Raw genomic sequence first — 23,526 nt, forward strand, 5'->3', positions numbered from 1 at the left:
AATATTTCTTGTGATTTACTGTGGAGTAGAAATATTAATTAGCACAAAATGGAAATACATAAATAAAGTACAAGCACCTCAAATGTGTACTTAAGTATAGCAGTGGTGTAAGTTTTGAGACCAGTGGCTTGATCAGAGACAATATTGAGATTCTAAAATAATCACAAGACAAATTAATGTTTTACAAGGGGTCAAACCAGAAGCAACGGCTCTATATTAACAAAAAGCCATTAGTCTTCAGTATGTTAGTGAGCACACAGAGTGGCTCTATGATACAATATCTCACATCAGGATGTGAGATATTGTATAAGCCACATTAGGGCTATACAGTGCCAGTGGGAGTGGGCAACAGTGCTTTTAAATGAAATGAAAAGGCGAAATTTGTCTTCATATAATTCACAGCTCTAGACCATCTGAGTGCGGAGTTATATCATCAGTACCTGCTGGATCTTTAGAGTGAGGTGAGGGCTACGGAGCTCATATTTAAAACCTCCTGTGAATACATTTATTGCACTGAGATGTATGAAGGCTGAAATAAAAGGGCAGACGGTGACATTGTACTGGTAGAGAAATATTTTTTACAGGAGGTACACAAAGGGCATGGAAAATATTATGTTTGATTTAGGCACTGGCTGCCACTGATGCGGTACAATCATTGTAATTTGCACATTTCACCACCAGGAGGTCTGTCTGAGACAAAACCTGCATGAAGCCTTCACTCAAAATGTCTTTTCATTTATAAGAAAAGCTAATAATCATATTGATCTGGAGTTTGTTGATTTACGGCTGATCACTTTTAAAGTGGTTCAATTGTGTAGATCTGTTTGAGATAGAGGAACAGGAGAGGCCAAGAAGAGATGTCAAGAATAAAACTTCCTTTTTATCTTGAGTGCCTTGAGAAATACATGTGACTTGTGTTGTTCATTGTTATTACATTATTCTTAACACTCAGAATTATGGATGTGTAGCTATGTGACTGAAAGGCCAATGACAATTTTTTATCAAGCACTTCTTGTAAATACTACTATATACCCCATATGTTCAAACTATACAGACAAACAATCAAATGGGACTGAGAACAAAGATAAGTATATCCCCTGAATAAGTTGTACTTTGGTAGTAATAATTATCACAATGAATTTATATTATTTATTCACATGCGTACACATTAGACTTTTTATTTACACATGTGAAATATTTATTGATTTTGATTGGTTGTTTAAAAAAAACAACATAAATAAAAAGCATTAACAATTGGGTTCATGCCCCTGAAGACCTGTTTTCTAAACCTACCATCACATCACGTAAAGTTTATGAAACTAATTTAGATGTGTAACGTTACTTTTATGGCACTATTCAAAATGGCTGTGGCCTGTGCATAAACTTAATAAATAAGACGGTGAATTGCTAATACAAAGAGATAGAATAAAAGAGCACAGCTGAGGCTATTTTTATTCAGCTAATGCAATTTATTTATTAGTTATAGCCAAAAGACCGAATTTTAAGTATAATAGGCCTATAAAACATCATCTATTATGCAACCTGGGGTAAAGTCCTCAACCTCCCACTGAGACTGGGTAACTTTTTATATAATCGGGCAGAGGGTTGTGGAAGTGAATTTAAACTAATTATATGAATGTGTTACGTTAGTGGAAGATTATTCCTCTTTTACCAAACGGTAAAACCGCTGTGAGCCCTATGCAGCCGCCCGTGAGCCCCGCTCGTGCTACCCGGAAATATTACAAGGGCCGGAAAGGACCGATGTTAAGGGAGCACACGTCACTCACTTTTACCCAAAAAATATCATCACCGACCATCCAAATTTTTTTCTCGGCCGTCGAAATCTTTAACGCTCCCTGTCGACGCAAACGGTCGTAATCTAACGGCAAAGGAGGCGGCTGCGGTCGGCGTTGATTTCTTGCGGGAACCGTGTAAGTGTTCACTCAGCTCAGCATCAGTGAAAATGGCTCTGGCTAACGACTGGAAAACAGCACGCAGACATGGACGCGGGCGATAGCTAGCTAGGCAGTTATAAGAAGGCGTTACAGGCCTCATCCATCTGCAACTGTGCTCCAACTCAATGTGTGGGTAAACATTTGCCGAATATCGGTTACGCATGTGTAATAATGCTAACGCTAGCCTCGTAATGGTAACGGTCGTCGGCGTGCTTTTAATAAAGCGAATCGGAAAGATGGCTAACGTTAGCTTACAGCGGGTGGTGGTGGTGTTCTAGATTGCGTGAGGCACCAAATGGCTAAACACGCCGAGCCAGTGTAGAATACGACGCTAAAGAGAGAAGTTTTGCATGCAAGCGCGTCCAATGTTTTCCCTGTTTTCCTCCCAAATGTGAGCCAATACTAATGCAGGATGCCTCCTCGAGTGCATCCGTTATTACTTGCGCCTGTAAAGATGCCGCTAATGTTTACACTGTGCAGCGGGTGTGTTACTGGTGTTAATTTGAGCATTTTCTGCCCTTCTTTCACAGGATCTACGTTAAAATGAGAGGCAGTGAAATATGCGATAGATTATCACCCTCATCTGCCAGGGGAGCTCACTCCCGACTAGGTTCATCACATCGATTAGAGGAAACGGTAAGATATTACGAGGTGAGCAAAACGAGATTCAAATGGAGTGATTACCGGAGCCGGTGTAACGTTACTCTCAGCCTTCACAAGTAGAATAACAGCACATTTTAATGCCTACAACAACCTAACGTATAACGCCACAGTTCAATTATCTATTCCCCCTTTTTTGGACTGTGAAAAGTGTATTTATTTAATTAAATAACGTATCATATTGTTGGTGGTTGTGGTTAGATTAGATTTAATCCGACTTTAATGACACTGCACACAGTGAGTACAGGTCCAACTAAAGGCAGCTTAGTATAATTAAGTGCCATAGATATAAATAAATCAATAGACAGGATGAATTATATATCATATGGAAAATGTGCAATATGAATGGATGTAACTTGATATTTACAGGCCAGTCCTCCTCTTGACACACCTTAAGGTATTACACAGCATCTGCTACTGCGTAATCCCCCCCCCCCCCCCCAACCACCATTTCGACTCAGGTGATTGACCACTTCTAATATTCCTTTTCAGAACATTTCTAAAAACAAAAGACATTCACATGGACTGCATTTTGACATTATGTGGACTGATTTTAGGCTAAGAAGGAACCTATGGCTTGTATGCCTTCGTGACTATCTGGTAATAAACAAACTTAAACGGAAATGAAAAAAAAGGCAATGGTGAGTATGGTGCTAGAATATGATTACGAGAATGTAGATCCGAAAAACGGTCAACTTTTTCGTGGTAATAATTACGAGCCATGATGTGCAGAATGTTGACGGCACAGAGTGTAAAATGTAGCAGGGATGCCACCAGTGTAAAATCAGTTATGTACACACACACTGGCATTTAACCAAAAGCGAGGCATCTGCTGTCTAATGTGGCATTTCTCGCAACACGGCTAAACCTCTACATTCTGTCAGTTTCTCTTCCTCAATACCATTTGGTACTTGCAGAGAGAGCCAGATATACTGTATTTATGCTGTGGTAAATATAGTGTGAGATACTGTACATCACTGAACCGCTGCGGCACACACGGGGGTTACAGTGGTAGGTAAGTCAGTGTATAATATTGTCATAAATTGGGTCACTATCTCCAAGGTAGCTTTGTTAAATAAGCAATGTCTGCCTCCTTTCAGCACCAACCTTCATGGCAGAGGCCTAATATGAACAACTATATGTGTAGACAAGTAAGAATGATGAAAGTAACTTTTGCCTCCTTTAGTAAAGATGTACCTAATGATATAAAGAATTGGCAATCATGCAACAATTCTGGTTGTGCTGCAACCCAGCAGAACCACATAATGGTAAGTTATTACAAAACATAAATTATTGCACGTGTTTATTAGCATGTAGACGTGCTTGGAGAGGGAGAACTGAGAAATGTAACCGGACATCGAAATGTACATTAATCGTTTAAACTGAGGGGCTAATTGCCTCACAATATTAAGAAACGTTTGGTAGGTAAATTTCAGCATGAATAAGACACTAGTGAGAGCTAAAACCTAACAAAAGTACTAATTTGTGTTCTCAAATCTAATGTATGTGTAGAAGCAAAATGGCAAATTAAACCTGATGTCAAAAGTATTCAAGTAAACTTAACATAATCATTCTCTCCACTCAAGTATTGTGATTTGCAGTTACAATACAGAATGAATTTAAATAATCCTTTCACCTAATGTCGGCCATTGGGGAAAAATCTCTTGTAATGTTACAGTGCAGACTTAAGTTAATGTCTATGTAGATTCACCTTAATAGATGGGGGTCACCTCTGTATAGGTTGAAGGCCTATTAGCCAAAGACAGTTAGCAGTTTTTTTTTTATTCAAAAGTCCTGTTCCCCCCCCGATGACTTTCATCCCTTTTTGAATTTTGTTTTTCCAGCTGTAGGATCGTCTCGGCTGAACACGGATCAGGAATCTTGCTTAGATGAAGGATAATGTCAACGCAGTAACTCTCAAAGGAAACCAGAAGAAGTCATTTGAACTGCTTCTCAGTAAAAACTATTCTAAGCCATTTTAAAATTAGGTGGAACTCATCTACCTGTCTTAAAGACACTTTTACCCGTTGATCATAAACTCATCTTCCCGGCCACCCCACTCATTTTGGAAGTAGAGTGTGGGCAGTGGATAATCAACAGGGAGTAGCAGCACCAGAAGTAAACTATCTGGAGAGACGAACTTAAGATTTAAGACATTCAAGTAGTTCTGGAAAATATTAGTAGCATAACCTCACTCTTAGGGTAAAGTGTGTCTTTCACCAGTCAGTGGTGGGATCTTTGTTGCCGCTCCTAGTGCTGGAGGTTTGGCCCGTGCACCCCCATGTGCCAGTGAGTGGGAAATGTTCCAATTTGGAAAGTACAATCTGGACATTATAGAGATGTTAAGTGGGCATCAGGCCCACCAGTTTAAAGGCCTCGGGTTAGATCGACAACTACAGCATCAGCAGCAAGTGCAACTTCACCAGCATCAACTCCAGCAGCAGCAGCAGCAGCAGGCTGAGTCTTCTGGAGCTCTTCTGTCTGGACTTGGCTTGGGCCCCCTGCAGGGGTCAAGAGGTAACGCCTTTTCTGATTCTGCCTCCATTTTTGCCAAGATGAGTGCCCCTCCTCCCCCACCTTTACAACAACAGCCTTCCTCATCTCAGAGCTCTCGTTCAAAGTCAAGCAAGATGAGCAGCAGCAGCTCAAGCCATTCGTCAGGCTACCCACAGTTCCTGCGCTCTTTCCACCCGTCTGAGGCAGCACTAGCACAGGAGCAGTTACACCCAGGTATAGGGCGTTTTGAGCACTTTGCTGGGGGAAGTAGTAGTAGTGGGAGTGTTGGGGGATTAGGGGGATTAGTAACATCAGCACCTCCACCCCCCCCTCCTCTGCATCCCGGCCTCTCTCTCCCCCAAGTATCATCTGGTCCCTCCTCTTCCTCTCCTTCCACTTCAACATCTGTGGCCACCTCTAACAACCCTTCTAGCAGCAGTGCAGTCAGCTCATTGGGACACCAGTTGGTTGGGGCCCAGTCTGATGCACGAAGCCTTCACCAACAATTTAGTTGCATGTTAGCTGCTAATCAGTATTTCCTTTCTGGGGTGCCTTCTAATTCTAGTTTAGAGCAGTTTCTTGTCCAACAGGGAACCCATAACCACTTAGGGCTTGGTTTAAGTCAGACAGGCGGGGACCCCGGTTCTAGTCTTGCTCCGCCTCCTGCTTTGCATTCTTCTCACTCTCATGGCCACTCCACCCCCCAGTCACATCAGGCTCCACAGCAGCAACAGCTTCCACCTCACGCCCTTTCTCATCCTCACTCTCATTCCCATCCTCACCACCCACTCCACCCAGGCTCCCATTCCTCATCACTGGGTGGCTTTGACTTCCAGGGCATCCCTGTACTCTCGTCAAATCAGATAGCATCTCTGATGCAGCAGGAGGCAGGTTTGCCGCTCCCCTTGCCACTCCATTTATCTTTATCTAAAGATGATGGTAAAGGGGAAAGCAGTGGAGGTGGAAGTAATAGTAGCGGCGGCAGTAGCAGTAGGAGGAAGAAAGCTATGGCTGGCTATTTGCCACAGAGAAAATCTGAAAGCAGTAGTAATAGCAGTAGTGGCCACGGCAGCCACAGTGGTAATCCCACTACTAGCAGTAATGGTGGAGGGCTTAGTCATGGTCAGCCCCCAGCTTTAATTGGGAGCGGGGTTGGTATGTCAAATATGGGTGGAGACCCATCATCCCTGCTCGCCTCATCATCTTCATCCTCATCAGTAGTTTCTTCCTCCTCCTCTGCTCCCTCTTCCACTGCTGCCTCAGTACTGGTTACCAATGATGCTCACCTTTCTAAATCTGATAACCAGAGCTCAATGCAAGCCAACAACACAGAGTCTGATTCAGAGCTCGTTTATAGCTGTGGAGAGTGTGGCAAAAGCTTCCCTCACCTTTCAAGCCTTCGCAGGCATTTGCGCATGCATGAGCCAACCACTGCAGGTACTAGCAATTCTTCCTCTACTGTCCCTAACCCCATTCACATTAAAGCACAGTCTGACCCAAGCCTTCCTCATTCGACCCAAGAAACTCCCCCAACCCCAACCCCAACCCCAACCAATTCTTGTCCTAGCCCAGACAAAATATATCATTGCCCTGATTGTGGCAAAGGCTTTAAGAAAAAAGGGCATCTCCTGCAACACGGTGTTATACACTCTTCAGCCCGCCCATATGGCTGCTCCACCTGCTCTCGGGCTTTTAATCGTAGAGAGTCACTGACACGCCACGAGAAGATACATGAGGAAAAGCCATTCCGATGTCCCGCCTGTGGTCGTGCCTTCCGTGAGAGCACCTCTCTACTCAACCATGCTGCCTCAGGCACCTGCGGCAAGCCAGGTAGGGGACCCAAGCAAAGGGGCGGCAAGACGGGATCTGATGGTGAGGACAGAGGGGGTGGAGGAGGTAATGGAGGAGGGGGAACTTATCAGAGCAATAGAGGTGTTATTTATGGGAAAACTGAGGAAGAAGATGGTGTAATCATTGTGGGGGAAGGAGAACCAAAATCAGGGTTAGGATGTGATGGTCTGTTTCAGTCTGGAAGGGGAGTTAATTCAAATGACAGGGACAGATCAGATGCTAAATACCCCACTGACTACTCTCGGAATCGTTACACAGGCTACCATGACGACCATCGTTCTCAAGGTAATCCATCTCCGTGCTACTCTGGTGCCTCTCCCTGTGGAAGTGGGATGGCGGGCCCAGCTCTGAGAAAGGCACCCTTGGCTCCAACACTGCATCCACACTCACAGAGCCACAACCAGCACCACCATCCGCAGCAACAGCCCCACCTGCCCCTCTCTTCTCTACTGGATGACTCAGAGGATGATGTCACTAGCTCTGTCAATAACGCAATCTCTGCTATAACAGCAGCTAGTAACAGTGGAAATAGAGGGGATGATAGGGGAGACATCATAGGAGGTCTACTAGGCGGTCTTGGTTTAGGTCCACTGGGCTCACCTTCATCAACATCTGGTTTAGATAAGAATTTCAGAGGTGGCGGGAGCCAGGAGGCTATGAGCAGCAACCCACAGAATCCTACTGCCAAACCAAAACGTCCCCGCAAACCCAGAGCTAAGAAAGATCCTGCAGCTGGTGGACAGCCCCCCAAACGTAGGCAATACACCCCCAGAATGGGGTCCAGTGGCCTGCCACGCACTCACCTCTGCAGCGTCTGTGGGAAGGGATTTGCACGTCGCGAGACCCTACGCAGACACGACCGCATCCATACTGGAGAGAAGCCCCATCACTGCACTGTTTGTGGAAAGTATTTCAGAGAAGCTTTTCACCTCAGCAAGCATCAAACGGTCCACTCCGGGGCCAAGAATTACAAATGCAGCATCTGTGGAAAAGAGTTCGGTTACTCCCAGAGCCTCAGGAGGCACAGTAAACTCCACCAGAAAGGGGAGCTGGAAGAGGTGCCCACAACACCAGCTGCGGATAACCTTAACAGCTTTAACCCCAACCCTCAATGTAGCGTGGCCCAAGACAGGAGCCAGATCCAAGCACCAAGCACCTCCTCCTATTACTCCTACCCTCAAGACGTCAAGCCTCAAGACACCAACCCCCAGTCGCAGCCTCCAGCCCCACCTCCGCCTCGACTCTACACCTGCGCTATATGCTGGAAGTCCTTCCGCCACCACTTCCATCTGACCGCCCATCATCAGACGGTCCATGAAGGTGGGGGTGAAAAGCTCTTTTGCTGTGAGGTATGTGGAAAAGCATTTGCTTACTCTAACAGCCTCACTCGACACAGGCAATCGCAGCACGGGATGACCCGTACGGATGCGCCGAATCCGCAAGAAGGCAGCAGTGGGTCTGGAGACAACAGAGGCGGGAGTGATGTGAATCAGTCAACATCAGAGAGTGAGGCTGCCACCAATGCCCTGCTGCAGATGGCTCCTTCCACAGAAGGCCACGGAGGGCAGAGTCTTAGCGTCGTCACTCATAGCCACCAGCAGCCACCCCCGCAACCACCACCTGGTTACTCTCCTCTCTTTTATGACGCTGCGGCCCAATCTTCAGCCTCTAATGCTCCAACTTACTCGCAGCCTCTGCCTCCAAACTCTACAATCATGGCCCCCCAGCACCCGCATTCCCCAGCCGGGGTGAAAGGAGAGCACATATATCCAGCTGGATCCCGTAGCCGTACGCTCCACACCACCGCCCCGTTCCAGCCCCTCACGGAACTGCCCTCCACTGAACATCATCATCTGCATCATCATCATCATATCTCCCACCATCATCCTCATCATCAGTCAGGGAGCCAGTCCCACCAACACCTCGACTGCAGCATCCAGTTATCACACGATGACGTGAGACGACTCAAGAAGAAAAAAAAAAAGTCCAACAGGAGAGATTGGAGGGAAAATAAATGGGATTCCCAAGATTTAGTCAGATTCGATGGAAGCAAAAAGAAGAGAAAGATAAGTTGTACAATAAGAAGGCAGATGAATAAAAAACAAGGCTCTCTTCGTTTGACAATTAGGCGAGGAGAAGGATCAGGTAGTGGAGGGTATAAGCTTGTCAACACTGGGGGGATGAAGGTGCAGGTCCTCTCGTCTCTCAAAGTCCCTGTGAAACGTTTTGGCTGTCCTATATGCCCCAATGCTGTGTTTTCCCGTAAAGCGGGACTGCTTGTCCACATGGCAGTTAAACACCCACAGAAAGCCTCGACCACTCAGGAGCGACTCAGGTGCAGTGTATGTGGGAAGCAGTCTCACAGGGCTTTGTCCGCCTTCATCCATCGGGCCTCCCATCGCGCCAGAGGGACTTTCTCCTGCCGACGCTGCTCCACTCGCTTCTGGAATGCTACGCTGCTCTACAGGCACAAGGTGTCCTGCCGCCGCAGGGCTAAAGGACTGCAGCGAGGAGATGCCAACAGGCTGAAGCTTTCAAAGAGACCAGAAGAGAGGCCGACCCGAGAGGGTCAGGAGGAGATACCGTACCTACAGGGACCATATAGATACTGAGCGTCCCGGTACCTGAAAAGAGTGGCACACCAGTGGGATATTTCAGTTCTAAAATGGGAAGGCGAGAAAACTAAAAAAAGGGACTTAAAAAGGCAAATGCTGCCTTTTAGGATAATTTTCCTCATGTCTCTGTTGACATCTACTCTGCTGACTATTAGAATGAGTGTGTTAACAACTACTGTAGAGCATCCTATAATAGTTCACCAGAAATCCTTCCAGATTATATTGGAAGGTGTTTTCAAAGACGTGACTGTTTCCATAGGTTCATTAACCCCTTAAGTGCATTGACACTATGCTTGGCTGACACTGTGCAGTTACTAGACAAGTTTAGGTGAAATGACCTGCTAATGTACTTCTCTTCCCCATAACTAGACTCCCTGCTACACCTCTTGCTGTATGATAAACGTCTCTGCTGTGTACTTTGTCTTGTTGTTGTTCACTTAGAGGTTCTGAGGATTTTTTTAAACATGTAAAGTGCATTTATTAGGAGTAGGGACATGAGGACAAAGACCTTTGTTGATAGTTTGTCAGTGCATGTTTGTTCTCTGGTCAAGTTTTTAGCTGAGGTTGTGAAATCACTCCTACAGTATGTGATGGTTTATTCAGTATACGCCCAGAAGTTTGTAGTGTTAAAACTTGATTTAAAATTTGCTCTATATTCCCTAGTGATTGAATCACGTATAGATAAAATGTCAACGTTGCTGGTAATTAGCATTTCAAGGTTCCCTCTCCCGCCAAAATGAAGAAACTTACAAAAATCCTTGCTTAGTATGTTCACACTACTTCATTTATTTGAGATATTCCTAGCTTTTATACCAAGAGATTGAAGACAGGTTAAACAAGTGGACTGTAACACATGTTTATCTCATGTTATTTGTATGCTCTTTTTAGCAGTGATTATTTCTACAGTACTTCACGGTGTGTTAACGACAAGGACCTATATCATAATAGAAACCAATGTAATATTCCATGTATTTATGTGTGTAACCCAATCAGTCTTCATGCCAATCGTATACTTAACCCCTTCTACCTTTTTACTTTTTGCTGAGTTGCAATCATGTTCTTACTGTTAAGCCTTTTTTTGTTTTCTTCTGAAGCAAGTTTTAAGTACATCATGTCACTTTATTCACATGTGAAATGTTCATACCCCTGTCAAGCCTTCCCTTTTTTTCTTCTGAAGAAAAATGATAGTTTTAGTAGATTTCTATCACATTATTTACTGAGAAGTCAGTAGTTGATTATATTTCAGCAATGAATAAACCTTAAGTGTAATCATTTGTTTTCCTTTCATTTGTCATTTAAAATATCCTGAAGATGGTACAAACTGCGAGTCACGAGGACGTTGTAACTGTCAGCAAAGTTAGTATTGAAGTTTTAAAATGACATTTATCTTCATGTCCTGTGTGAATTCCATATCACTGTGGATTAAATGGTTTTCAGGATGTATACGAATCCGAATCACCTTCATTGGCTAAGTATTTATACACATAAAGGGAATTTGGCTCAGTTTTTGTGCTCTTAATGTACACAGAAATAGACAACAGCGAGGAACAACGACGACCGAGCGGTGTGTATATGAATATATTTAAAAAAAAGCATATACATAAGTCTTTATACAGGTTAAGTGTTCGGTAAGATGCAAACTATACAAACAGTGCAAATAAATAAGTACTGATTGGTATACATGGTCAATACAGTTATGTACAGTATGTGCATGTATACATGTCTATATAAAGTGTATACAGCTTGTAGGATTTGTATTTGATATATCAATATATATGGTGCATTAAAAACTAAAAAAAAGAGACCTATATTGGGAGCAGTGAATGTTTTGGTGTTACAGGGTTATTGACAGTGTGTGACTGATTTGACTCATCAGAGGGACGAGCTGTGGGAAGAAATTGATCTTGTGTCTGGTTGTTTTGGCATTCGGTATTCTGAAGGGGCTGCAGTGATGCTTCCGGCCCGTTTCCATGTATCTGGGGGAGTGTAAATCCTGGATGGAGGGGCTGGCTGCCACCTGTGATCTTCTCTGCAGTTCTAACTGGCTGATCCGAACCAGACTGTGATGGACGTGCAGAGAACAGGCTGCGTTATTGCAGTGTTGAATCGTACGAGCAGCTCCTGAGGCAGGTTAAAGGAAGTACATCCTCTTTTCTCTGCAGGTCTTGAGAGAAACCCCCAGACTCCTGAAGGATTCCACAACAGACACAGTGCTGTTCATTGTGACATAGCAATACATTACATTAAAGGTCCTAGGTTTCCCATTGGGGTTGGCCAGATTACTCCAGGGTAATGAATCGTTCTCAATAATTAAAATGTGCAGTATATTATCAGTATACTGTGTAAAACTTCTCACTCATAGCGCCACCAGATGGCAGTAGGCAACTCATTTATACGGTACACTTGGCCTGTTGTTGATAAGTGTGGCAGTCACATGGATTTTGCACAGATAGGGGGTGGACTGGAGAGGCTGAGTGTTGTATGAGTGTGTGAATTATGTGCCTCCTGTCTGCTGTTTGCTACGAGATTAAGGCCACCAAGTAAACGCAATGCGTGAGAATCATTCGATAGTCTCACTGAATGTTTAAAAATGAAAGGGTGAAATGTACTTTTGCATGTGTGTGAACTATAAATTCACAACATTAGAAATTTGATTCTTTTTTTTGACTGTAGCCCTTTCTGTGATTCCAAATCAATGATTTCATGGTCGACAAATCTGAAACAGTAAGATACTTTAATAAGCAACACCACAATGTTGTGATTAATTTACTGTTAGACCGTTGAAGTGAAAGGAGTAAATCGTATATGTTAAAATGAGTCACAGGTGTGTTTGCGTTTAGATTGATGATAAAAAATCCATCTGACTTTCAAACAAAAAGAAGAAGATGATCCACACCCACTGTTGTTTTAGGTGTGGATCCGGGTGGTGAGGAACCCACAGCTGGACAAAACCTACAGTTGTATAGTTTTATTTAAAAGACAGGACGGTGTTAACTGAAGGGGCCCAGAACCCCAGAAGACAGTCCTGGTACATTTAATATTCACATTTAGTGCACTCAAATGGATTCTGTATATATGGAGCTGACATGTCCTAGTCTGGAAAACAAACAAACAAAAGGTGAACTCTTGTGGCGCGCAATGTTTTTGTATGTGCTCTGCAACTGTACAGTAGGCCAGACAGCCCTCGCGCTTTTTGTGTTTCGAACTGGTCTCACGCGGCAGTGGCATGCACTGGGGAGAATCCGAGCGGGCAGGTTTATTCGACCTATTTCTGTCCAATAGGCGCTCGTCGTGGGCGGAGCGACGAGTCTCCAAAGCCAATCGGTGCCGGAGCCGCGAGCCTCACAGGCCTCGTCTCCCGCGTGCCTCGTACACGTGAGCTGGAACAGCTATTGTACGCCGGGAGGCAACGTGCTGAAACGTTCCTCTCGCCTGAAAAAAACGGCACAGTCACGTTTTCTGTGGATTACAAGGAAACTGGAAAAGCCATGCTGCACTACCTGATTATTACAGAAAGCCAACAACTGTGGGTGAACAGAGATGTGCAAACAAGGCTTGAGCCAGTAATCCTGAGCATGAATATGTCCGTGATGTCAAGGTTTACTAGTCTAAAGACGGTTTACTGTGTGCCATCATACTGAATATAACACCACTTCATATCGTGATTGCTACAGCAAATAAACAAACCTGGTACAAGTCACTGGGTTCGTACCCGTCAGACAAAACAAACAGCTTGCTGTGCTCGAGGTGTGGCACGAGGGTAGGTGTGTCTCATAAATTATAAGAGAGAATTGAGAGATCTGCTAAATCCCGGGGCCCCGCCCTCCTCGCGCCTCACTCGCTTGTTCCGCGAGGTGTGACGTCACGTGAACTGCCCGTGTCCGCTCCAGCTGAGAGAGCGAGAGAGAGAGAGGGGGAGAGAGAGAGGACGATCGGACGTGGACGTCGCGCGGCCCTAACAGACCTAAGCCCGTGCGCCCGTGACTGGATTCACCGGATGCAAAAAAAAAGTACAGAGAGAGGAAACGACCCCCTCCTCCCCCCTTTCCTCCCCCCCCCCCCGACGGACAGCAGAGCGCGACAGCAGAGGAGAGAAACACCAATACAACTTGTCATCTGACCAACACAGTCACTGCTCTCGTCGCTGTGCATGTTTTTTTTTTTTGTACACACAGTTTTGTTGTTTTGACGGAGGTCTGCTTTGCAACTATTTTGGGATATTCCTTTTGATTGCCGGAACGATTAACTCGGGATATTATTCTACAAGTTTTAATTGTAACATTTTCCCGTCCGTGCTGTTTGCGGGTTACGTTGTCATTTAGACGTCTTTGTATTTTTTTTTATTATTTTTTATTATTATGGACAGTATTCTTTCTCAGATAGTCTGAGTGTCCCTCCCACACTGGTCCTCTGAGAATACCAGCTTCATCCACTGAAGAATTTTAACAACAGTCAACTGCAATGGAATATTTCGATGAAAATATTTCTGCAAGGAAATAAGGAACTCTGCACAACCTCAAGTGAAAGGTAACTACATTTAAGTTGTCAAAGTATGATTCATCTGTTAATTCTATGCTCATACTTGTGATTGCATTACAATGGTTGCTTTATTCTGCAAGGACTCTTCTGAAAACTCTCTCTTTCTCTCTCTCTCCCCACCCCCACACCTCCCCCCTGTACACAGGCGCGCGCAGTCATCCAGCATACTTGTCCTATTGGTAGGCTCTCCGGTCAGTTTGCCACGCCCCTTCAAGTGCCCCCAGTAGGCCTATCTTTCTACGACCCCATCTGGCCCAGGATGTCCAGGCAGCTCTCCCAGCTTCCGAACCCCGACCTCCCAGCTGGCACAAGCCCACAGTTTGGAAGTTGTACCCAGCCTGCAGGCTCCCTCACAGGGGGGCCACTCAACTCTATGGCAGGTCTTAAATCCCTCCTGCAGCACCCCATGAAGGGAGACCAGCGTTTAAAACCCCCGTGCGATGCAAAAGGTGAGACGCTCTCTCATTGGATGAGTTGATACTATGTGACAGTGCTGTTTGTGTTGAATGTACAGCACAAGCACATGACACGGTCTATCTCCAATATGTGCAATGAATAAATCACACCCCTCCGTTCCACCCACTGATGCAGTTATTACAATACAAATATGCAACATTATTATATAACAAACATTGCATTTGTCTTATTTCATGGCACTCTGATGCACCATCACACACACACACACACATACATATTCACGATGACTCTTCCATGACCCTGATGAGTATTCACCTGGATTATAATCCCCGCTGCGACTTCAAATTGGGAACCAGATTACAATGAGCGCGGGCACGTTTCGGTTCAGCTGTAATGCGGTGCAGTTTCCAAAACGTGCCTTCAAGTATTGTGAGATTTGTTCAGGAGCTTATGTATGTGTTATGACAACAAATTGGTTTTGGCTCTTGCTTGTGCTGCAATTCGGCTACCATCTGGTCCATCTGCGAGTGTGTGCTTGTGTGTGGGACATAGGATAAAAGGGAGATTTTTTTGCAGAAGTGCATCTCATGAATACACCTGCCAGAGTATGTTGAGTCAATGTTAGCGTCCACTGACTAAAATGTCTCCAGAAAACCTTTTTGTCAAAGAACTCTCTTGTGTACTGAAAGTTGGTCTTCATCATCCTCCATCTGTTCTTATTATGATTCTGCTCTCTTATCTCTGGTAGACAAAGAGAAGCTGGACGTTGATGAGGACTCCATGGGAGTGTGCCCCGTAAGGAATGGCAGTGCAATAGGCAACAGTACTAACAGTAACGGCTGTGGAGGAGGGAGTGGTGGTGGTACTGGTGCTACTGGTGCTGCTGGTGCTACTGGTGCTGCTGGTGCTGGTGGTGCTGGTGGTGCTGGTGGTGCTGGTGGTACTGGTGGAAATGCAGGAGGAAGTTTCAACCAGTTCTTGGGGCCCCTCTTGTGGGATCGCACCCTGCCTGCAGATGGGGGCCTCTTCCAGCTTCAGTACATGGACTTGGAGGAGTTTCTGACTGAAAATGGAATGGGCAGCATGCATAATAACAACAGCTCCAGTTCAGCCCAGATCCCCTCGCAGAGCTCCCAGTCAGCTGTGCCCAACCAGAGCTCCCAGTGCCTACCGCCCTCATCCCCACCTGGCTCTTCATCTTCATCGCCTTCTTCTTCTCCATCGCTCATCGGTTTGGAGGTGGCTCAGCCGCAGGGCCTCGGAGGTGGAAATGACTGTTTGCATGGTGAGTTCCCTTACATGGACCGATTTGTTCTTAGCTGAACCAGAGAGTAAAAAGTGACCCAAGGACGGGTCGTTTTTTCAAGGTTTCTCCTTATCAGCTCAAAACAGCAATATCATGGAAGAGGGTTCTGCAAACTTTGCAGAGTTGAGCAGCTGAAAGAGACAAATTGTCCCCTGATATGGGACTAGTAGACCCTACAATTAATAATGGTTGATATGTGATGAAGGTTATAATGTCCCCATAGGCTAGTGATTCAGCACTTTTAACTCTGCGTTTACAACAAAACACAATGGTGACCAAGCTTTTTATTTTCTGCCCTCTGGGGTCAAACTGAAGGCAAGGAGACACGGTCACATGGCTCTACGCGCAAAGTCAGCCTGAAAGAGAGAAACACACAAGAGTGTAGAAATGGCTGCTTGACAATGTTGGACATTTCTTTGTAGTATGGTGCAGTGCAAAAAAAGTTGGGCGAGGGAGATGTGGAGAGAAGAGACAAAGAAAGGTAGACGACTTGAAAGAAAGAAGTCTTGAGCTATATTTGATGAGTCAACCTCACAAGGAGGTTTGGTTTTGTTCGGCATGTGATCTGTGTACTGCAGTGTGCAACACAATCAGCATTCAGTCCCAGCCCATTATAAACGTGCAGCAGGGTCAAAACAGTACTAAGAGAGATAGAGAGATAGGGAGATAGGCAGAGAGAGAGAGAGAGAGAGAGGGAGAGAGAGAGAGAGAGAGTGAGAGTGTGCAGTCTTTGCGGTTGCGTGTCTTTAAATCTCTCCCCACTTCACACGCCACAGCCATGTGTGCGCGTCGGTACACGTGCCGAGGCTAGTGAGTACTGGAGTGAGAGAACTAGAGGCAGGGCCAGTAGACACGGAGGAGGAGCCCACAGGAGGAGGGACATGCAGAGCAACAGGAAGAGTTTCCCCCCGTGCTGCTGGACTTCAAACGGGAACATTTGATCACAGATGAATGACATTAAGTGCACTGATATCCAGAGGAGAATTTTATGCCGCGTGGGATGTTGACGCAGGACATTTAGGTGACAAAGTGCATGTTTATAGACGCTGATAATGCATTTATATCGCATGATTAAAGTCTCATGCGTTTGGATGATAATCTCTTTATATTTAACTCTTGAAATAATTTGAGATTACAACTACAAAAACATATAATCGAAAATTAGCATAATGGATTGAAAGTGGAGAAATGATAGTTTAACATTGTGTGTGTATTATTATGCGGCTGAGATGACTGAAGTTGAGCAAATCATTTTCTCATCAGCTCTCCCAAAGCTTGAAACTTAAAAAGCTGTGTTGTAATCGGCAGCATCATAAAGGTGCCCACCAACCAGCTGCTTCACAAATGTTAAACGGAGCGACACCTAACAACCTATGACTATGTAAGGTACCTAAGCAGGAGCAGGGCTGCTGTTGGCCTTCACAGCAGCACCGGGGCCCTCGGCCTCAGGAATGCTATTGTACAAGTGCAGAAATGTGTGCAGTCACATATTTGACTGTTTCTTGAAAAGCAAAAGTCTCTCTGTTCTCTCAAGGTTAAAAGACACGTGGACAAAAATGCGCCAAATCAACTTTGTACGGCTGCGTTCCAGAGCTTTTCAAAGAGCAGGGAGAGGCTATGTACCACAGGAGGGCTGAGGGTTTGCACGCTTTCATTCCAACAAAACACGACACCAGACGGTTGCACTGACTAGTTCCTGCTGTCGGGTTTATGCAGCATTAATCATTACAATCTTCTGGTTTAGAGGAAAAGCGTGCATAAGTTCTGGCCTCTGTGGCACTTGGTTGCGGACAGTATCCACACTCAAAGATTCGGTGTTTGTTTAGACCCGCTGATTATGTGTTCTGGGACATGCTTGACTTCATCTTGGTGCCTGTGAAAGCGCTCTTTAATTTGTTTTGCTGTCATTGTGGATCATGGGAACATCATGAGGGAACACCTGTTGTGAAAACATGCCTTCATAATACCTGGCCATTATACAGCCATTAGTCATGTGATGGCTGCTCGTACATCACAGATCTACAGATAGCATGTTTAACAGGTGACAACACATATCATAGATAGAGGCGATGCTTTTGTTTGCCTGTAAACGTAAAGTTTTTTTGGGCCTTAAAACCAGATTGTGTACTTTTTATTGTTTGTTTGTTTCCACATAATAAGACTGTATTAACTATCAGCTTTGTGGGATTAAAGGCAGACAGGTTTCGTTAGGACTGTGGTCACTTGTCAGGCCGCAGTGCTGTGGAGCGAGATGACAATGCTGACTTAAGTTCTCTGTGTTTGTCGTGTAATGTAACAGTTCCTTTAGACAGATTGAATAATTTAAAGGCTGTTCTTGTTAATAGTTGGACTTATCAATCTTTAGGTTAACACATACCCCTGTGAGATATGGGAACAGTCGATGGAAGATTTTGGCTCTTATATGGAAGCAAAGTCAGTTTGAGTGAGGTGCATTGGGCCTTAAAGGGGGTGGGTTGAGGTATTGCCCTATACTGGCCCCACTTAAAGAAACTGGTTTTGAGGGGAGGGGTAGAAAGTTACATAACATTTCCACTTTTAGATTTCTCTTTTGCTATTAAGTTCTGGATGTTGGCTTTGGTCTACCAGCATTTGCAGTATTGATTCATAATAACAGCCAATATCATGCACCAGTTGAATTAATAGAAGATACTATTATAATAGATGGTTGTGGTTATGTGTCAGTTTGACAAAGCACTGGTTTCCACTGTGCATAGGATCACCAGGAACATCAAGACCATAGTGACGCTTTTGTTTTAGCAGCAGTACACACAAGGACAGGTTTGGGTTATGGTTTTATTATATTATGACAGTTTGCTGGTGTGTAGTGAATCATATGTATATCAGTGATTCTTTGGACTAACCTAGGGTGCAGTACTTGATATAAAAGAGTTTAGGTCGAGATAAAATGATGTGTTATGGAATAGCCAGAGCTTTTCATTGACAGTATCTCTCACTACATCAAGTAGCTCCTTTATATGTTTATCTGAATGCTACAAATACAATGTATTATACTATATAATTCTGTGTACTTTCAGGGTAAATCCCCAGAATATTCTCTAAAGACAACCGTGTCCCTGAAAACCTTACTGTCCATAAAAGCAGTTTGAAAAACATCCTCAGGCAAAGGAATGTTGTTTGTTGTTTATAACAGGAAGAAAGTAGCTCTCTGCTTCCACCTGGTGGTCATTATGATGAAATGCTGCATGTGTTTTTACTGCTGTCTGAGTAGGCCGCTGTCATTAGCTGCTCTGTTGAAGTTTGACAATATTAGTGATTTCAGGATAAATGTATTTCAGTGAAAAGAAAGTAAAACAAGATTGTTCTTCTCTTTGATTGCAGGGAGTCAGACCAGTATGAACGACTCCTGTGAGTCTCCTTCTTCTTCCTCCTCGTCCTCCTGTCCACCTCTGCTGACGCCCACGGACAGCGGTCCAGATGGGATCGGCATGTACGACATGGATTCTTCGGACATGGATATGTCTGGCCAGCCGAACTACGACCCCAGGAGGCACTCCTTCAGCGAAGAGGAACTCAAGCCACAGCCGATGATCAAGAAGGCCCGCAAGATCCTGGTGCCCGAGGGCTTGAAGGTGAGTGCAGTCTGAAGTCTTCGCTGCAAATTCAGAGCCGTGGTGGTCAATTTTATTCGGTATTCAGTCATTTAAATGAATTTATTCTAGGTTTTTAAATCAAATTGATCGAAATAATAACTTTTATTTGTACAGCACCTTTCACAAGAGCTGCAGCCCAAAGGGCTTTACACAGAACAACATGGAAAAAATAAATTTAAATAGTTTTATAAATATAATAAGAAATTGAATACGTGCATAACATAAAAAGGATAATAAAACCCACTGAACAATAATAATACAATCAGTATCCATATTTGCACGATGCACACATCAATAAATACTGCAGACGCTCCAAGCGGTCTCCATTCTCTTCTACTCGGTTCTTTTCCATGTCTGTGTTGCAGAAATGCTTATTTTGTCATACCAACAATCCAAAACCCAAACATAATTAACTTATAAAGACACATCAAAGAGCAAATCCTCACATTTCAGAAGCTAGAACCATCTTTTTTTTCCTTGATTGAAAACGACTAATCGTTATAGCTCTAATTCTAAGGTATACAATATTTAATTCATAATGTAAGAGCAGAAAGTACTTACTTGAGAAACCTTTTTAAAAAAAATCAAAAATAGGCACATACAGAGGGGTCTACGTGAACATTTTGCACGTTTTCAAAAAAAGCACGACATTTCAAAGAAGCAGGTTAGTAACAAAAGAGCAACAAAATAGACTTTACAAAATAGAAATAACATCAATAAAACACAGTACTGACCAAACTGTGAAGATGAAGCATGTGAAAGGAACATGTCCCACACTCATTCATTGCCAAACGCCCACATTACCAAAAACACGTAAGCAGCGAGGCTGCACAAGAATACTACACGCTTCTTAAGAAACAAGTCTGACCATTCATTGATTATTCTATTGAAGTAGCACTACCCTAGTAATACCGTAATCCTCTGATCAAACAAGGTAAATCAAATGATAGGATCAAATTGGCAGATTAATAATCAAAGTGCTGTATTTTTCCATCCTCTGTTAGGATGATAAGTACTGGACCAGGAGGTATAAAAACAATGAAGCAGCAAAGCGTTCCCGAGATGCTCGCCGTCTGAAGGAGAACCAAATATCCGTGCGAGCCGCCTACCTGGAGAGAGAGAACGCCACCCTCCGACAGGAAGTGGCCGAGATCCGGAAGGAACTGGGCCGCTGTCGCAGCATCCTTAGTAAATACGAGAACCGTCTCGCTGACCAGTGATGAAGACGTGGAGCAAAATCAGAAAGAGGAGGAATATAAGCTGGATTAAATTTAAGACTCTGAATTCTTGGGGTGGCACGATGGACAGAAAAATGGTGATGATGATGATGATTATGATGATGAATGTAAAAGACAAGGGGAAGATTTGCGTATTGAAGCTCAGGTGTCTTGTTTCGTTGAGGTGTCAACTCTTAAAAGTGAAAGATGGAGAGAATAATTTAACAGATGAAAAGATGTGACTTTTAAGAGTTTTGTTATTGGAGAATTGTATATTTTTATAATACTTAAGAAAAATTAGAGGGAGAGCAAATTTGGAGAATAATTTTGTATATTTTCTACATAGAGACGGGAGAAAGCTATGGTAAATATCTTTTTATTATAGATGAGTCAGGAGACGTTTAACAGGTGGTCAGCCATCGATGGGTATTTTTCGACTTGATTATTATAGTCAGGATGCAGCAGCAGGGGCGAGGACGCATGTAACAATTGTAATATAGAGAGCAAAAATTATCTTATAATCGTATAGTTCAACATTTTTGTGGATTTTATTCAAGCACTTCATTTTCTTCCTGTTATGTTTCTGTCACTGGGAATGGGCATGCTGAAGAGAGAGAGAGACAAGAGGAGACACCGTGTAAACACTCTGTTTCAATTGATCAACTTCATCCTTTTTTTTATTAACTTTCTCAACAATATTATTTCTGTGTACTTTAAGCTGAACTTTATGCGATTGGTACATCTCTCACGAGTCCATACTTTTATCTTTGACTCTATCTCCTTTTCTCTATCCCCGTTTGAGTGCTTTACATCTACTCTGGTGTCTCGTCGAACCTCACCTAAGCCGGTGAAAGCCTGTTTGTGATGCCCCGGGTAACTCTGCTCCCTCTTGATCCTCTCTTTTGAACTGTCGGGACGTTTCTCTTCCTCTGTTTCTATATCCAACTGCTCTATTTCTGTCCGCTCTCACTTACAGCCAATCCCCTCACAGTTATGTGCGAACTCTTCCCGTAACATTTTGTCCCCGTGTCTCTCTTGTACCTCGGCGGTACACAGAGTAGTTCAATCTCAGTGTTTGTATTGCATCCTAAAATAGTAATCAATCTTCCCAGTCAAACGCACAACGTTACTTTACTGTACTTTATGAACACACTTTGATTAGCATTGTTATGGGGGGAGAAATGTTGTATATTGGATAGGCCTATACTATTTTGTGTATTTGATGTATTCCAGGAGATGGGTTCAAAACCCCCGTTGAGTGGAATGGTGTTAATTTCTCAGATTTCTGGGAGAAATAAAAGCCAAAATTTCCTATATTGATCCACAAAGCTTGTTGCTATTTAGTGCTTTTTTTTTCAATACTGCTCCTTCCTTACTGTTTACTCCTTTTATTACTCTTTACTTTTTACTGTATCTAAAAAAATCTCTGTGTATCCACAACACCTACACATGGAGCATGGTGCACTATGTTCCTGGGGAAGGATGACTCGTGACAGAGTGTGATTTTAATCCCCTTAATGACCATGGTGAATAGTTACCATTACTGGTCTTATTACTGTTATGATTATGATGATTATCCCTCTTGTTGTTGCTGTTCTATATTACTGAATGATTTTCTTTCTTTGGATGAACGTGATCTGTTGCACCTTGAAACACCTTTGATCTTCATTGTTCCTCAGAAAGACTATTCAAATGAAAAAAAACAACAACCCTCAGTCTGCTCTTTGCATCCTGTCTCAGACCTCCAGACATTACTCACTTCCACTACGGACACTACTGCCACCGTGGTTTCTTTGACCGTGGATTCCAAAAGCGTGGCTCAATAACTTGAACATGATATTCATGCAGACTTACTTTACCTTTTGTGATGACCTCTTCTGTTCTCCAGCGGTGTACGGACTATGCACACTTATCAATATGCTCCTTGTTGGTTTATTTCAGCCTTTATCACCTCAATCAGTGATTGTTTGCTCTCCCAACAGGATTTAGTCTCTAATATCCTCACAGATGTGGTTGGTAAATCTTTTAGTGACTCTTATTGAACTACAACTGCCCTGCTGCATCAGTGGTGTACATGGTGTCCAGCCCACTCGGTGCTGGTTATTTGGATGTAGTCAAGATTTTTCCAAAAACACCAATAAAAGATTGTTCTCATTCACTACTGCTTTGCTTGGCTCTGCTGTTTCATCACAATGTTATTGTTTTTTGTGGTTCTGAAAGCTTCTCGTAAACCTGGTGTGCCGGCATATTGAATTAAAGCCAATTGTTTACAGAGAGAATAGGCAACAGAGGTCACATTTCAGGAGGAATGCTGTTTCAATTTATCAACTTAAGCTCGATAAGCAAACTATGATATGAAGTGAAATGTCCCCAGACTTGTTTTGATGTTTGTTCACATTGTGTTCATTCCTTTGATAGGCAAAGCAGACCAAATGTGCATTCTTTCCCAACAAATGCAACGCTACTTCCCTTGAAGATAACATTTCTACTTGCAAATTACATTGTAGTACAAAATGTGAACCATACTTTTGGTGTTTCATTTTTACCTCTTTACTTAAGATTTCTGTAAAATTATGTATATATATTTTTCTTCCAAAAAGAACAAAAAAAAAAAAAGAATTCAAATAAAATTCAAATAGTACCCTGAAATGAAATGCACTCAATGTTTACCACAACTCAGATTCATTCCCCGATAGAGTTAGAATACTTAATTATGAAGAGGGTATTATTACAAAATAAGTGTGTGTACTGGCATCAATTAAAGAACTGAAGATATAAGTCACACCCGGCTGCGATGTTGGATGCGTATATAGGAGAGCATCAACTTCCTCTGTTGTT

The 23,526-nt window shown here is 43.5% G+C and overlaps 2 protein-coding genes across 10 annotated transcripts; both read left to right on the forward strand.

Moving 5' to 3' along the window:
* The first annotated feature begins 1,736 nt into the window (after positions 1-1,736).
* On the forward strand, positions 1,737-10,846 carry LOC142969453 (uncharacterized). Of its 9 annotated transcripts, XM_076109351.1 has the most exons (4): positions 1,737-1,931; positions 2,486-2,591; positions 3,802-3,883; positions 4,460-10,846. In XM_076109351.1, exon 4 carries the CDS (start codon positions 4,916-4,918, stop codon positions 9,572-9,574), a length of 4,659 nt encoding a protein of 1,552 aa, XP_075965466.1. In that variant the 5' UTR covers positions 1,737-1,931; positions 2,486-2,591; positions 3,802-3,883; positions 4,460-4,915; the 3' UTR covers positions 9,575-10,846. The 9 variants fall into 9 exon arrangements, with proteins under 9 accessions (XP_075965466.1, XP_075965470.1, XP_075965465.1 ...); XM_076109355.1 differs by having other exon boundaries at positions 2,486-6,941; positions 7,221-10,846; XM_076109350.1 differs by lacking the exon at positions 3,802-3,883 and having other exon boundaries at positions 2,486-2,606.
* A 311-nt stretch (positions 10,847-11,157) lies between these two features.
* dbpb (D site albumin promoter binding protein b) lies at positions 11,158-22,846 on the forward strand. The gene is made up of 5 exons (XM_076109394.1): positions 11,158-14,104; positions 14,262-14,565; positions 15,282-15,818; positions 19,200-19,450; positions 20,476-22,846. The coding sequence occupies exons 2-5, from the start codon at positions 14,376-14,378 to the stop codon at positions 20,689-20,691; spliced, it is 1,194 nt and encodes a 397-aa protein (XP_075965509.1). The 5' UTR covers positions 11,158-14,104; positions 14,262-14,375; the 3' UTR covers positions 20,692-22,846.
* The last annotated feature ends 680 nt before the right edge of the window (positions 22,847-23,526 follow it).

The sequence above is a fragment of the Anarhichas minor genome, unplaced genomic scaffold (assembly GCF_050575085.1).
Source record: "Anarhichas minor isolate MPS153535 unplaced genomic scaffold, ASM5057508v1 ptg000041l, whole genome shotgun sequence".
In the NCBI taxonomy this organism is placed as follows: Eukaryota; Metazoa; Chordata; class Actinopteri; order Perciformes; family Anarhichadidae; genus Anarhichas; species Anarhichas minor.